At 42.2% G+C, this 16,709-nt stretch overlaps 1 protein-coding gene across 17 annotated transcripts in view; it reads right to left on the reverse strand.

Moving 5' to 3' along the window:
• Window positions 1–16,709, reverse strand: part of jakmip3 (Janus kinase and microtubule interacting protein 3) — an 84,567-nt gene that overhangs the window by 13,590 nt on the left and 54,268 nt on the right. For 14 of the 17 annotated variants that reach the window (XM_071394626.1, XM_071394624.1, XM_071394623.1 and 11 more), the window contains 8 exons: window positions 13,566–13,697; window positions 12,855–12,890; window positions 9,369–9,557; window positions 8,551–8,679; window positions 2,017–2,100; window positions 1,569–1,631; window positions 1,374–1,472; window positions 496–594 (listed from right to left, as the gene is read on the reverse strand). In XM_071394626.1, the coding sequence (XP_071250727.1) occupies window positions 496–594; window positions 1,374–1,472; window positions 1,569–1,631; window positions 2,017–2,100; window positions 8,551–8,679; window positions 9,369–9,557; window positions 12,855–12,890; window positions 13,566–13,697 (831 nt within the window). The remainder of the gene's footprint in view (window positions 1–495; window positions 595–1,373; window positions 1,473–1,568; window positions 1,632–2,016; window positions 2,101–8,550; window positions 8,680–9,368; window positions 9,558–12,854; window positions 12,891–13,565; window positions 13,698–16,709) is intronic. The other 3 variants (XM_071394618.1, XM_071394617.1, XM_071394621.1) reach the window with 1 other exon arrangement.

Consider the following 16,709-nt stretch of genomic DNA (forward strand, 5'->3'; position numbering starts at 1 on the left):
CTAAATCAGGCCCTGATCATTAATATCACCCACCTGGTGTCCCAGGTCTAAATCAGGCCCTGATCATTAATATCACCCACCTGGTGTCCCAGGTCTAAATCAGGCCCTGATCATTAATATCACCCACCTGGTGTCCCAGGTCTAAATCAGGCCCTGATCATTAATATCACCCACCTGGTGTCTCAGGTTTAATTCAGGCCCTGATCATTAATATCACCCACCTGGTGTCCCAGGTCTAAATCAGGCCCTGATCATTAATATCACCCACCTGGTGTCACAGGTCTAAATCAGGCCCTGATCATTATTATCACCCACCTGGTGTCCCAGGTCTAAATCAGCCCCTGATTAGAAGAGAACAATGAAAAAAGGCAGTGGAACTGGCTTTGAGGTCAATATTTGAATTTGAGGCCCCTAGACACTCTCCTAGCCCCTAGCTCCTAGCCTCTACCCCCTAACACTTTTTATATGATATTATTATTATAGATATAGACTCACTGTGACTCCCTCGGCCTCACAGTACACCTGCAGTGGACTGATGCCTTCACAGAAGTGGATGTGGTGGAAGTTGATTCCTGGAGATCTCCTCTCCCTCTCCTGGACGGTGATAGAAGACATTATTACTAGATGGCCCATCTTGGAGACCATGGGCAAGTTAATCAAGCCTTACAGTAGTCTTTCAGTAGCTAAAGTATGTACGAGTACAGCTACAACTGACAATACATTTACAAAAACGCGAATAACATTAAGATTAAACATTTTTGTTGTGCAATTGTATACAAGGTCCAGTGGAAACTCATAGAGATTGGAGAGGATGGAGCCAGGGGGGCTGCCATACCATGAAGCCCGTGAGGATGGAGAGGATGGAGCCAGGGGGGCTGCCATACCACGACGCCCGTGAGGATGGAGAGGATGGAGCCAGGGGGGCTGCCATACCACGACGCCCGTGAGGATGGAGAGGATGGAGCCAGGGGGGCTGCCATACCACGAAGCCCGTGAGGATGGAGAGGATGGAGCCAGGGGGGCTGCCATACCACGACGCCCGTGAGGATGGAGAGGATGGAGCCAGGGGGGCTGCCATACCACGACGCCCGTGAGGATGGAGAGGATGGAGCCAGGGGGGCTGCCATACCAAGACGCCCGTGAGGATGGAGAGGATGGAGCCAGGGGGGCTGCCATACCACGACGCCCGTGGGGATGGAGAGGATGGAGCCAGGGGGGCTGCCATACCACGACGCCCGTGGGGATGGAGAGGATGGAGCCAGGGGGGCTGCCATACCACGACGCCCGTGAGGATGGAGAGGATGGAGCCAGGGGGGCTGCCATACCACGACGCCCGTGGAAGCAGTTGTTGTGAGGGGTTAAATGGCTCTTACTTCAAGTTCAAGGATCCGGAACTCCAGGAGTTCATTCTGGTCTCTGGCGTCCTGAAATTCGTTTTTTAAACGTGACTCCTCTGTTTCCATGCGCTTGATCTGTTAAGAGACAGAAATACACTGGGGAAATATAATCACAATCACACCTGAATGACATGTGACTTCAGGTAAATATGATGGATAATAGTTTTATACCTTCTCTATGAGTTCTTGATTTCTTTGATACAGGGCTTGTTTCTCCTCGATCCACTTCATATCCTACAAACACACAGAGAATCAGTGGTAAAGAACTCTCTCTCTCTCTCTCTGTGTGTGTGTGTGTGTGTGTGTGTGTGTGTGTGTGTGTGTGTGTGTGTGTGTGTGTGTGTGTGTGTGTGTGTGTGTGTCTGTGTCTGTGTCTGTGTGTGTCTATGTCTGTGTGTGTGTGTGTGTGTGTGTGTGTGTGTGTGTGTGTGTGTGTATCTGTGTGTGTGTGTGTGTGTGTGTGTGTGTGTGTGTGTGTGTGTGTGTGTGTGTGTGTGTGTGTGTGTGTGTGTGTGTGTGTGTGTGTGTGTGTGTGTCTGTGTGTGTGTGTGTGTGTGTGTGTGTGTGTGTGTGTGTGTGTGTGTGTGTGTGTGTGTCTGTGTGTGTGTGATCCAGTCACCTGTCCTTGCTGGGACAGAACACACTCCAGGTCCTGTATTCTGGTTTGGTAGAGAATAAGCTCTGCTTGCAACTGTTCTCTTGTCTGTGGAGTGAAGAGAACAACATTCACTGGTTATATACAATGATAATCAATGCTAGTAGAATATGTTTCTCTACCTGTTTCAGTCTCTACCTGGTTCAGTCTCTATGGCAGCATTCTGTCTCTACCTGGTTCAGTATCTATGGAAGAATTCTGTCTCTACCTGGTTCAGTCTCTATGGCAGCATTCTGTCTCTACCTGGTTCAGTCTCTATGGAAGAATTCTGTCTCTACCTGGTTCAGTCTCTATGGCAGCATTCTGTCTCTACCTGGTTCTGTCTCTACCTGGTTCAGTCTCTATGGCAGCATTCTGTCTCTACCTGGTTCAGTCTCAACCTTGTTCAGTCTCTATGGCAGCATTCTGTCTCTACCTGGTTCAGTCTCTACCTGGTTCAGTCTCTATGGCAGCATTCTGTCTCTACCTGGTTCAGTCTCTACCTGGTTCAGTCTCCAGGGCAGCATTCTGTCTCTACCTGGTTCAGTCTCTACCTGGTTCAGTCTCAACCTTGTTCAGTCTCTATGGCAGCATTCTGTCTCTACCTGGTTCAGTATCTACCTTGTTCAGTCTCTACCTGGTTCAGTCTCCAGGGCAGCATCGGTCTCTACCTGGTTCAGTCTCAACCTTGTTCAGTCTCTATGGCAGCATTCTGTCTCTACCTGGTTCAGTATCTACCTGGTTCAGTCTCTATGGCAGCATTCTGTCTCTACCTGGTTCAGTCTCTATGACAGCATTATGTCTCTACCTGGTTCAGTCTCTATGGCAGCATTATGTCTCTACCTGGTTCAGTCTCTATGACAGCATTATGTCTCTACCTGGTTCAGTCTCTATGGCAGCATTATGTCGCAACCTGGTTCAGTCTCTATGACAGCATTATGTCTCTACCTGGTTCAGTCTCTATGACAGCATTATGTCTCTACCTGGTTCAGTCTCTATGACAGCATTATTTCTCTACCTGGTTCAGTCTCTATGACAGCATTCTGTCTCTACCTGGTTCAGTCTCTATGACAGCATTATGTCTCTACCTGTATCAGTCTCTATGACAGCATTCTGTCTCTACCTGGTTCAGTCTCTACCTGGTTCAGTCTCTATGACAGCATTATGTCTCTACCTGGTTCAGTGTATATGACAGCATTCTGTCTCTACCTGGTTCAGTCTATGACAGCATTCTGTCTCTACCTGGTTCAGTCTCTATGACAGCATTATGTCTCTACCTGGTTCAGTCTCTATGGCAGCATTATGTCGCAACCTGGTTCAGTCTCTATGACAGCATTCTGTCTCTACCTGGCTCAGTCTCTATGACAGCATTCTGTCTCTACCTGGTTCAGTCTCTATGACAGCATTATGTCTCTACCTGGTTCAGTCTCTATGACAGCATTCTGTCTCTACCTGGTTCAGTCTCTATGACAGCATTATGTCTCTACCTGGTTCAGTCTCTACCTGGTTCAGTCTCTATGGCAGCATTCTGTCTCTACCTGGTTCAGTCTCTATGACAGCATTCTGTCTCTACCTGGTTCAGTCTTTATGACAGCATTCTGTCTCTACTTGGTTCAGTCTCTATGACAGCATTCTGTCTCTACCTGGTTCAGTCTCTATGACAGCATTCTGTCTCTACCTGGTTCAGTCTCTATGACAGCATTATGTCTCTACCTGGTTCAGTCTCTATGACAGCATTATGTCTCTACCTGGTTCAGTCTCTATGACAGCATTCTGTCTCTACCTGGTTCAGTCTCTATGACAGCATTATGTCTCTACCTGGTTCAGTCTCTATGACAGCATTATGTCTCTACCTGGTTCAGTCTCTATGACAGCATTCTGTCTCTACCTGGTTCAGTCTCTACCTGGTTCAGTCTCTACCTGGTTCAGTCTCTATGGCAGCATTCTGTCTCTACCTGGTTCAGTCTCTATGACAGCATTATGTCTCTACCTGGTTCAGTCTCTAGGGCTGCATTATGTCTCTACCTGGTTCAGTCTCTACCTGGTTCAGTCTCTATGGCAGCATTCTGTCTCTACCTGGTTCAGTCTCTATGACAGCATTCTGTCTCTACCTGGTTCAGTCTCTATGACAGCATTATGTCTCTACCTGGTTCAGTCTCTATGACAGCATTCTGTCTCTACCTGGTTCAGACTCTATGGCAGCATTATGTCGCAACCTGGTTCAGTCTCTATGACAGCATTATGTCTCTACCTGGTTCAGTCTCTATGACAGTATTCTGTCTCTACCTGGTTCAGTATCTATGGCAGCATTATGTCGCAACCTGGTTCAGTCTCTATGGCAGCATTCTGTCTCTACCTGGTTCAGTCTCTATGACAGCATTCTGTCTCTACCTGGTTCAGTCTCTATGACAGCATTATGTCTCTACCTGGTTCAGTCTCTATGACAGCATTCTGTCTCTACCTGGTTCAGTCTCTATGGCAGCATTATGTCGCAACCTGGTTCAGTCTCTATGACAGCATTATGTCTCTACCTGGTTCAGTCTCTATGACAGTATTCTGTCTCTACCTGGTTCAGTATCTATGGCAGCATTATGTCGCAACCTGGTTCAGTCTCTATGGCAGCATTCTGTCTCTACCTGGTTCAGTATCTATGACAGTATTATGTCTCTACCTGGTTCAGTCTCTATGATAGCATTATGTCTCTACCTGGTTCAGTCTCTATGACAGCATTCTGTCTCTACCTGGTTCAGTCTCTATGGCAGCATTATGTCGCAACCTGGTTCAGTCTCTATGACAGCATTATGTCTCTACCTGGTTCAGTCTCTATGACAGCATTCTGTCTCTACCTGGTTCAGTATCTATGGCAGCATTATGTCGCAACCTGGTTCAGTCTCTATGGCAGCATTCTGTCTCTACCTGGTTCAGTATCTATGACAGTATTATGTCTCTACCTGGTTCAGTCTCTATGACAGCATTATGTCTCTACCTGGTTCAGTCTCTATGGCAGCATTCTGTCTCTACCTGGTTCAGTATCTCCCTGGTTCAGTCTCTATGGCAGCATTCTGTCTCTACCTGGTTCAGTCTCTATGACAGCATTATGTCTCTACCTGGTTCAGTCTCTATGACAGCATTCTGTCTCTACCTGGTTCAGTCTCTATGACAGCATTCTGTCTCTACCTGGTTCAGTCTCTATGACAGCATTCTGTCTCTACTTGGTTCAGTCTCTATGACAGCATTCTGTCTCTACCTGGTTCAGTCTCTATGACAGCATTCTGTCTCTACCTGGTTCAGTCTCTATGACAGCATTATGTCTCTACCTGGTTCAGTCTCTATGACAGCATTATGTCTCTACCTGGTTCAGTCTCTATGACAGCATTCTGTCTCTACCTGGTTCAGTCTCTATGACAGCATTATGTCTCTACCTGGTTCAGTCTCTATGACAGCATTATGTCTCTACCTGGTTCAGTCTCTATGACAGCATTCTGTCTCTACCTGGTTCAGTCTCTACCTGGTTCAGTCTCTATGACAGCATTCAGTCTCTACCTGGTTCAGTCTCTATGACAGCATTATGTCTCTACCTGGTTCAGTCTCTACCTGGTCTCTACCTGGTTCAGTCTCTACCTGGTTCAGTCTCTATGGCAGCATTCTGTCTCTACCTGGTTCAGTCTCTATGACAGCATTCTGTCTCTACCTGGTTCAGTCTCTATGACAGCATTATGTCTCTACCTGGTTCAGTCTCTATGACAGCATTCTGTCTCTACCTGGTTCAGTCTCTATGGCAGCATTATGTCGCAACCTGGTTCAGTCTCTATGGCAGCATTATGTCTCTACCTGGTTCAGTCTCTATGACAGCATTCTGTCTCTACCTGGTTCAGTATCTATGGCAGCATTATGTCGCAACCTGGTTCAGTCTCTATGGCAGCATTCTGTCTCTACCTGGTTCAGTATCTATGACAGTATTATGTCTCTACCTGGTTCAGTCTCTATGACAGCATTATGTCTCTACCTGGTTCAGTCTCTATGACAGCATTCTGTCTCTACCTGGTTCAGTCTCTATGGCAGCATTATGTCGCAACCTGGTTCAGTCTCTATGACAGCATTATGTCTCTACCTGGTTCAGTCTCTATGACAGCATTTTGTCTCTACCTGGTTCAGTATCTATGGCAGCATTATGTCGCAACCTGGTTCAGTCTCTATGGCAGCATTCTGTCTCTACCTGGTTCAGTATCTATGACAGTATTATGTCTCTACCTGGTTCAGTCTCTATGACAGCATTATGTCTCTACCTGGTTCAGTCTCTATGGCAGCATTCTGTCTCTACCTGGTTCAGTATCTCCCTGGTTCAGTCTCTATGACAGCATTCTGTCTCTACCTGGTTCAGTCTCTATGACAGCATTCTGTCTCTACCTGGTTCAGTCTCTATGACAGCATTCTGTCTCTACCTGGTTCAGTCTCTATGACAGCATTATGTCTCTACCTGGTTCAGTCTCTATGACAGCATTATGTCTCTACCTGGTTCAGTCTCTATGCCAGCATTATGTCTCTACCTGGTTCAGTCTCTATGACAGCATTCTGTCTCTACCTGGTTCAGTATCTACCTGGTTCAGTCTCTATGGCAGCATTCTGTCTCTACCTGGTTCAGTCTCTATGACAGCATTCTGTCTCTACCTGGTTCAGTCTCTATGACAGCATTATGTCTCTACCTGGTTCAGTCTCTATGACAGCATTATGTCTCTACCTGGTTCAGTCTCTATGACAGCATTCTGTCTCTACCTGGTTCAGTCTCTACCTGGTTCAGTCTCTATGACAGCATTCTGTCTCTACCTGGTTCAGTCTCTATGACAGCATTATGTCTCTACCTGGTTCAGCCTCTATGACAGCATTCTGTCTCTACCTGGTTCAGTCTCTATGACAGCGTTCTGGCTCTACCTGGTCAGTCTCTATGACAGCATTATGTCTCTACCTGGTTCAGTCTCTCTGACAGCATTATGTCTCTACCTTGTTCAGTCTCTATGGCAGCATTCTGTCTCTACCTGGTTCAGTCTCTATGACAGTATTATGTCTCTACCTGGTTCAGTCTCTAGGGCAGCATTCTGTCTCTACCTGGTTCAGTCTCTATGACAGTATTATGTCTCTACCTGGTTCAGTCTCTATGACAGTATTATGTCTCTACCTGTTCAGTCTCTATGACAGCATTCTGTCTCTACCTGGTTCAGTCTCTATGACAGCATTCAGTCTCTACCTGGTTCAGTCTCTACCTGGTTCAGTCTCTACCTGGTTCTGTCTCTACCTGGTTCAGTCTCTATGACAGCATTCAGTCTCTACCTGGTTCAGTCTCTATGACAGCATTCTGGCTCTACCTGGTTCAGTCTCTCTGACAGCATTCTGGATCTACCTGGTTCAGTCTCTATGACAGCATTCAGTCTCTACCTGGTTCAGTCTCTACCTGGTTCAGTCTCTATGACAGCATTCTGTCTCTACCTGGTTCAGTCTCTATGACAGCATTCTGGCTCTACCTGGTTCAGTCTCTATGGCAGCATTCTGTCTCTACCTGGTTCAGTCTCTATGACAGCATTATGTCTCTACCTGGTTCAATCTCTATGACAGCATTCTGTCTCTACCTGGATTTGTCTCTACCTGGTTCAGTCTCTATGGCAGCATTCTGTCTCTACCTGGTTCAGTCTCTATGACAGTATTATGTCTCTATCTGGTTCTGTCTCTATGGCAGCATTCTGTCTCTACCTGGATTTGTCTCTACCTGGTTCAGTCTCTATGGCAGCATGGCAGCATTCAGTCTCTACCTGGTTCAGTCTCTATGACAGCGTTCTGGCTCTACCTGGTTCAGTCTCTACCTGGTTCAGTCTCTACCTGGTTCAGTCTCTATGACAGCGTTCAGTATCTACCTGGTTCAGTCTCTATGACAGCGTTCAGTATCTACCTGGTTCAGTCTCTATGACAGCATTATGTCTCTACCTGGTTCAGTCTCTATGACAGCATTCTGTCTCTACCTGGTTCAGTTTCTATGGCAGCATTCTGTCTCTACCTGGTTCAGTCTCTATGACAGCATTCTGTCTCTACCTGGTTCAGTCTCTATGACAGCATTCTGTCTCTACCTGGTTCAGTCTCTATGACAGCATTATGTCTCTACCTGGTTCAGTCTCTACCTGGTTCAGTCTCTACCTGGTTCAGTCTCTATGACAGCATTATGTCTCTACCTGGTTCAGTCTCTACCTGGTTCAGTATCTATGGCAGCGTTCTGGATCTACCTGATTCAGTCTCTAGGGCAGCATTTTGGTTTGAGACCTGCGTGCTTAACTCACATTTTCTCTCACGGACACCAATGCATGATTTATGTGAATGTCTCGGCTGAATCAGGTCTTGGAGGAGTCCTACTTATGAAGGACAGGTGAATACAACTAAAGCCCAATACTTCCAGTGGACTAGTGGTCTGAAATGCATCACTGCCCAGTGAATGAATAACATGTTTTGATAATGGAATCATAATAGAGCACCTCTTACCTTGACTTCCTTCTCTGCATCAAACGTGCCTCCCACCTGCTCCTGTAGAAGTGCATAGGCTCTCTGAAGAGCCTGGTACTCCATGGTCAACTGATGAAACCTCATCTCTGTCTCCTCCCTGATCATACCCTACAGGTAGACAGATGGGCAGACAGACAGACAGGCAGACAGGCAGAAAGACAGATGTACAGACAGACAGAAAGACAGGCAGACAGCCAGGCAGACAGCCAGGCAGACAGAAAGACAGGTAGAAAGGTAGACAGGTAGACAGACAGACAGACAGACAGGTAGACAGGCAGACAGATGGGCACACAGGCAGACAGACAGGTAGACAGACGGGCAGACAGACAGGCAGGCAGACAGACAGGCAGAAAGACAGACAGGCAGATGTACAGACAGACAGGTAGACAGACAGACAGACAAAAACAACAGTGAGGTTAGTCAGAGGTTGCTGTCCCTCCCCATGGTTATTATAACACGATATCAGAAATAACATACGACATAAGAAACCGGCACTATGTCTGCTTCTCAGTAAACGTTGCATTGCATATTTACACTTCGGTAATTGACTGCTGTATATCAAGAATGGAAACACACTTCCAAATTCATTCATAGTTCTATAACAAACCAAATGTCAAAACGTCCAGCTTTCATCAGGGAGCAATCAGACGACAAAACATACATATATCTCTCTCCCCCTCCTCTCTCTTTTTCTCTGTCTTGATCTTTCACTCTTTCCTCTCTCTTGATCACTCTCTTTCTCTCTGTCAGACTCCCCTTAAACACGACAAGCAAAACTGTCTGTCTCCGTGTCTTACCTCCTCCAGGTCATCGTCTGGTGTGCACGGTGTCCTGTCTGTGTGGAAGGAGATGGAGGAACCGTCTGAGTCCATAGAAGCCTCTTCATCGTAACCAAAGAAGGTCTCCACCACCGGTTTACACGGCTTAATGGCCTTCTTCCTCCCCGTGGTGCCCTGCCGCCTGTACCTCAGCAGCATATCTCTTTCCTACAACATCATTCCATAGAAAATGAAATAAAATGTTGTTTGTCATGTGTCGAATACAACAGGCGTATTAAACAGAGCTTTCCTCAGAGACACCTAATATTAAACAGATCTATCCTCATAGGCATAGCTAGATATTAAACAGTACTATCCTCAGAGACACCTAATATTAAACAGTTCTATCCTGATAGACAGCTAGATATTAAACAGTACTATCCTCAGAGACATAGCTAGATATTAAACAGTACTATCCTCAGAGACATAGTTAGATATTAAACAGTACTATCCTCAGAGACATAGTTAGATATTAAACAGTACAATCCTCAGAGACATAGCTAGATATTAAACAGTACTATCCTCATAGACATAGTTAGATATTAAACAGTACTATCCTCAGAGACATAGTTAGATATTAAACAGTACTATCCTCAGAGACATAGTTAGATATTAAACAGTACTATCCTCAGAGACATAGTTAGATATTAAACAGTACAATCTCAGAGACATAGCTAGATATTAAACAGTACTATCCTCAGAGACATAGTTAGATATTAAACAGTACTATCCTCAGAGACATAGCTAGATATTAAACAGTACTATCCTCAGAGACATAGCTAAATATTAAACAGTACTATCAGAGACATAGCTAGATATTAAACAGTACTATCCTCAGAGACATAGCTAAATATTAAACAGTACTATCCTCAGAGACATAGCTAGATATTAAACAGTACTATCCTCATAGACATAGTTAGATATTAAACAGTACTATCCTCAGAGACATAGTTAGATATTAAACAGTACTATCCTCAGAGACATAGCTAAATATTAAACAGTACTATCCTCAGAGACATAGTTAGATATTAAACAGTACTATCCTCATAGATATAGTTAAATATTAAACAGTACTATCCTCATAGACATAGTTAAATATTAAACAGTACTATCAGAGACATAGCTAGATATTAAACAGTACTATCCTCATAGACATAGTTAAATATTAAACAGTACTATCCTTAGAGACATAGCTAGATATTAAACAGTACTATCCTCATAGATATAGTTAAATATTAAACAGTACTATCCTCATAGACATAGTTAAATATTAAACAGTACTATCAGAGACATAGCTAGATATTAAACAGTACTATCCTCATAGACATAGCTAGATATTAAACAGTACTATCCTCAGAGACATAGTTAGATATTAAACAGTACTATCCTCATAGACATAGCTAGATATTAAACAGTACTATCCTCAGAGACAGTTAAATATTAAACAGTACTATCCTCATAGACATAGTTAAATATTAAACAGTACTATCAGAGACATAGCTAGATATTAAACAGTACTATCCTCAGAGACATAGCTAGATATTAAACAGTACTATCCTCAGAGACATAGCTAGATATTAAACAGTACAATCTCAGAGACATAGCTAGATATTAAACAGTACTATCCTCAGAGACATAGTTAGATATTAAACAGTACTATCCTCAGAGACATAGCTAGATATTAAACAGTACTATCCTCAGAGACATAGCTAAATATTAAACAGTACTATCAGAGACATAGCTAGATATTAAACAGTACTATCCTCAGAGACATAGCTAGATATTAAACAGTACTATCCTCAGAGACATAGCTAGATATTAAACAGTACTATCCTCATAGACATAGTTAGATATTAAACAGTACTATCCTCAGAGACATAGTTAGATATTAAACAGTACTATCCTCAGAGACATAGCTAAATATTAAACAGTACTATCCTCAGAGACATAGTTAGATATTAAACAGTACTATCCTCATAGATATAGTTAAATATTAAACAGTACTATCCTCATAGACATAGTTAAATATTAAACAGTACTATCAGAGACATAGCTAGATATTAAACAGTACTATCCTCATAGACATAGTTAAATATTAAACAGTACTATCCTTAGAGACATAGCTAGATATTAAACAGTACTATCCTCATAGATATAGTTAAATATTAAACAGTACTATCCTCATAGACATAGTTAAATATTAAACAGTACTATCAGAGACATAGCTAGATATTAAACAGTACTATCCTCATAGACATAGCTAGATATTAAACAGTACTATCCTCAGAGACATAGTTAGATATTAAACAGTACTATCCTCATAGACATAGCTAGATATTAAACAGTACTATCCTCAGAGACAGTTAAATATTAAACAGTACTATCCTCATAGACATAGTTAAATATTAAACAGTACTATCAGAGACATAGCTAGATATTAAACAGTACTATCCTCAGAGACATAGCTAGATATTAAACAGTACTATCCTCAGAGACATAGCTAGATATTAAACAGTACTATCCTCAGAGACATAGCTAGATATTAAACAGTACTATCCTCAGAGACAGTTAAATATTAAACAGTACTATCCTCATAGACATAGTTAAATATTAAACAGTACTATCAGAGACATAGCTAGATATTAAACAGTACTATCCTCAGAGACATAGCTAGATATTAAACAGTACTATCCTCAGAGACATAGCTAGATATTAAACAGTACTATCCTCAGAGACATAGCTAGATATTAAACAGTACTATCCTCAGAGACAGTTAAATATTAAACAGTACTATCCTCATAGACATAGTTAAATATTAAACAGTACTATCAGAGACATAGCTTGATATTAAACAGTACTATCCTCAGAGACATAGCTAGATATTAAACAGTACTATCCTCAGAGACATAGCTAGATATTAAACAGTACTATCCTCAGAGACATAGCTAGATATTAAACAGTACTATCCTCAGAGACATAGCTAGATATTAAACAGTACTATCCTCAGAGACATAGCTAGATATTAAACAGTACTATCAGAGACATAGCTAGATATTAAACAGTACTATCAGAGACATAGCTAGATATTAAACAGTACTATCCTCAGAGACATAGCTAGATATTAAACAGTACTATCGTCAGACACACTAAAGATGCAGATCTTATCCCTCCTTTGAGGCTGATAGACTGAGGATACATTCCAAACGGTACCCTATTCCTTATGCTGTGCACTACTTTTGACCAGGGCCCACCATATGTCTCTGGACAAAAGTAGTGCACCCCTGTATATAGGGAATGTGAGAGAGTAAGACACACAAGGACATTTCCATATCAGAGTCTGGGGAGGGGTTGCATCAAACTAAGATTATATTTATATTCGATTAGATTAGTTGTTGTTTCCATTAAACTATCCCTCATGTTGCATTCCTATCATAATACGTGATGGAATTATCTTAGTTAACTTACAATCACACTCTTCACGTATCCAGCTGTCTCCAGTGCCTAGAAAACATACATTTTGTTGTTTTTGCAATGTCTCATCCTGTGTTTCATGACTACAAATCCCTTCCATTTGATTCAACATCATCAGCGTGCGTAGCCTACCAGTGAAGGTGACTGTGAGCATGAGTGTGACAGTGAGCGAAAAAAAATAGAGAAAGAGAGAGGGATGGAGAGAGAGAAACAAAGAAACAAAGAGGGTAAGCGAGTGAGAAAGATAGATAAAGAATGACAGAGAGTGAGAGAGAGATAGAGAAAGAGAAAGAGAGAGATAAGGAATGACAGAGAGAGAGAGAGAGAGAGTGAGAATGAGACAGACAGACAGACAGACAGACAGACAGACAGACAGACAGACAGACAGACAGACAGAGACAGACAGAGACAGAGAGAGACAGAGACAGACAGAGAGAGAGAGAGACAGAGAGAGAGAGAGAGAGAGAGAGAGAGAGAGAGAGAGAGAGAGAGAGAGAGAGAGAGAGAGAGAGAGAGAGAGAGAGAGAGAGAGAGAGAGAGAGAGAGAGAGAGAGAGAGAGAGAGAGAGAGAGAGAGAGAGAGAGAGAGAGAGAGAGAGAGAGAGAGAGAGAGAGAGAGAGAGAGAGAGAGAGAGAGAGAGAGAGAGAGAGAGAGAACGACAGAGCAAACCCACGGAGGGTGCTGTTGTCATAGAAATGGTAATACCTTTGACAGGTCGTCAATAATATTCTGCTGTTCCTGAACCTGTAGTCTGAGGAACTCGATCTCTCTCTCCTCCTGACTCTGATCAAGGTCGTTTAGAGAGCTGGGACGTCTTTTGGTGGCTACCTTCTCTCTCTGGAAAGGAAGTCAACCGGTTAAAGGTGTAATATGCGGAAATCGCTCAGCCATTTCCTGGTTGCTAAAATTCTAATAGCATGTGTATTGTCTAGTTTATGTGACAAAACAAGCAGTGTATAGACTAAAGAATCCATTGTACCATCTAAACCACTGTAAAAATATTTATTTCCAACAATCCAAAATATTGTATTCAGCTGTTTGAAGCTGATGTACAAAAACCGAAAGTAAAAGACAAAAAAACAGATCTACCACGTCTTAGACTTGCTTTCAATGAGAATGACAGATCTATAACTCGTATTTCTATGTGATTTTGGTCAGGTCGCCAAAAAAGTGACATATTGCAGCTTTAAAAACAATAAAAATATTCAATTTGAGGCATTTTCTGAAGCATCAAATCTCTATGCACTAGTCAGCTACTCCACTTGATTCATGTTAACTCTCTTGTCACAAGAGATTACTGTACTGTGTTAAGGGTAGTCAGTGTTCTGTTAACTCTCTTGTCACTAGAGATTACTGTACTGTGTTAAGGGTAGTCAGTGTTCTGTTTACTCTCTGTCACTAGAGATTACTGTACTGTGTTAAGGGTAGTCAGTGTTCTGTTAAATCTCTGTCACTAGAGATTACTGTACTGTGTTAAGGGTAGTCAGTGTTCTGTTAACTCTCTTGTCACTAGAGATTACTGTACTGTGTTAAGGGTAGTCAGTGTTCTGTTAACTATCTTGTCACTAGAGATTACTGTACTGTGTTAAGGGTAGCCAGTGTTCACAGATGCAGTGAAATATATTGCATGATTCACTATTTCTTCTAAAATATGTTGAATTTGAAAACACATTTGGTGTTTACACATGTATTTGTTTGATTTACAGCTGCACAGGCCCAAGAAAAAACATTGACAACTGAAATAGAGATTTTTTTTAACTTAAAAAATAGTCAAAAGTCGAATTAATTTTATTGGAGGCAATGATTCTCGTTTACTGTGTAAGTTATCTCATCTGTGAAGGAGAGACCGGTCATCATTAAAGCAAATACAAAGTCAATCAAATTCAAGACTGTGAGTGCGAGACTGAAGCATTCATATTCCACTATGGTATGAACAGTGTCTTCTCATATTCCACTATGGTATGAACAGTGTCTTCTCATATTCCACTATGGTATGAACAGTGTCTTCTCATGTTCCACTATGGTATAAACAATGTCTTCTCATGTTCCACTATGGTATGAACAGTGTCTTCTCATATTCCACTATGGTATGAACAGTGTCTTCTCATATTCCACTATGGTATGAACAGTGTCTTCTCATGTTCCACTATGGTATGAACAGTGTCTTCTCATGTTCCACTATGATATGAACAGTGTCTTCTCATGTTCCACTATGGTATGAACAGTGTCTTCTCATGTTCCACTATGGTATGAACAGTGTCTTCTCATATTCCACTATGGTATGAACAGTGTCTTCTCATGTTCCACTATGGTATAAACAGTGTCTTCTCATGTTCCACTATGGTATGAACAGTGTCTTCTCATGTTCCACTATGGTATGAACAGTGTCTTCTCATATTCCACTATGGTATGAACAGTGTCTTCTCATGTTCGACTATGGTATGAACAGTGTCTTCTCATGTTCCACTATGGTATGAACAGTGTCTTCTCATATTCCACTATGGTATGAACAGTGTCTTCTCATGTTCCACTATGGTATGAACAGTGTCTTCTCATATTCCACTATGGTATGAACAGTGTCTTCTCATATTCCACTATGGTATGAACAGTGTCTTCTCATATTCCACTATGGTATGAACAGTGTCTTCTCATATTCCACTATGGTATGAACAGTGTCTTCTCATGTTCCACTGTGGTATGAACCGTGTCTTCTCATATTCCACTATGGTATGAACAGTGTCTTATCATATTCCACTATGGTATAAACAGTGTCTTCTCATATTCCACTATGGTATGAACAGTGTCTTCTCATGTTCCACTATGGTATGAACAGTGTCTTCTCATATTCCACTATGGTATGAACAGTGTCTTCTCATATTCTACTATGGTATGAACCGTGTCTTCTCATATTCCACTATGGTATGAACAGTGTCTTCTCATATTCCACTATGGTATGAACCGTGTCTTCTCATATTCCACTATGGTATGAACAGTGTCTTCTCATGTTCCACTATGGTATAAACAGTGTCTTCTCATGTTCCACTATGGTATGAACAGTGTCTTCTCATGTTCCACTATGGTATGAACAGTGTCTTCTCATGTTCCACTGTGGTATGAACCGTGTCTTCTCATATTCCACTATGGTATGAACAGTGTCTTCTCATGTTCCACTATGGTATGAACCGTGTCTTCTCATATTCCACTATGGTATGAACAGTGTCTTCTCATGTTCCACTGTGGTATGAACAGTGTCTTCTCATATTCCACTATGGTATGAACAGTGTCTTCTCATGTTCCACTATGGTATGAACAGTGTCTTCTCATATTCCACTATGGTATGAACAGTGTCTTCTCATGTTCCACTGTGGTATGAACCGTGTCTTCTCATATTCCACTATGGTATGAACAGTGTCTTCTCATATTCCACTATGGTATGAACAGTGTCTTCTCATGTTCCACTGTGGTATGAACCGTGTCTTCTCATATTCCACTATGGTATGAACAGTGTCATCTCATAGCAAGACATCTTTCACAATAGTAGACTTAATCACACCAAGCTCTGTAGGCAGATCATTATGGAGATTTCTCTGTAAAAGACTTCAGTAACGTCAGAATTAATATCAGATGAGGAACATTGACTTGGAGAAGAAACTGCTGGGAGTGAATGGAATTGAAGATGTCAATTGCCACAAATGAAATTCAAAACAAGAGAAAAATCATTGGATGTGCCAACGTCAATATACTCTTTGACAGGCAGGCAGGGGACAGTGTTATCTGTGAGTAGGGTGCATCTTTCTGTGTTCTGTAATCATGGTTTACAGGGAAAAAATACCAGAATAACTACTGCAT

Source organism: Salvelinus alpinus, chromosome 3, assembly GCF_045679555.1.
Source record: "Salvelinus alpinus chromosome 3, SLU_Salpinus.1, whole genome shotgun sequence".
NCBI lineage: Eukaryota > Metazoa > Chordata > Actinopteri > Salmoniformes > Salmonidae > Salvelinus > Salvelinus alpinus.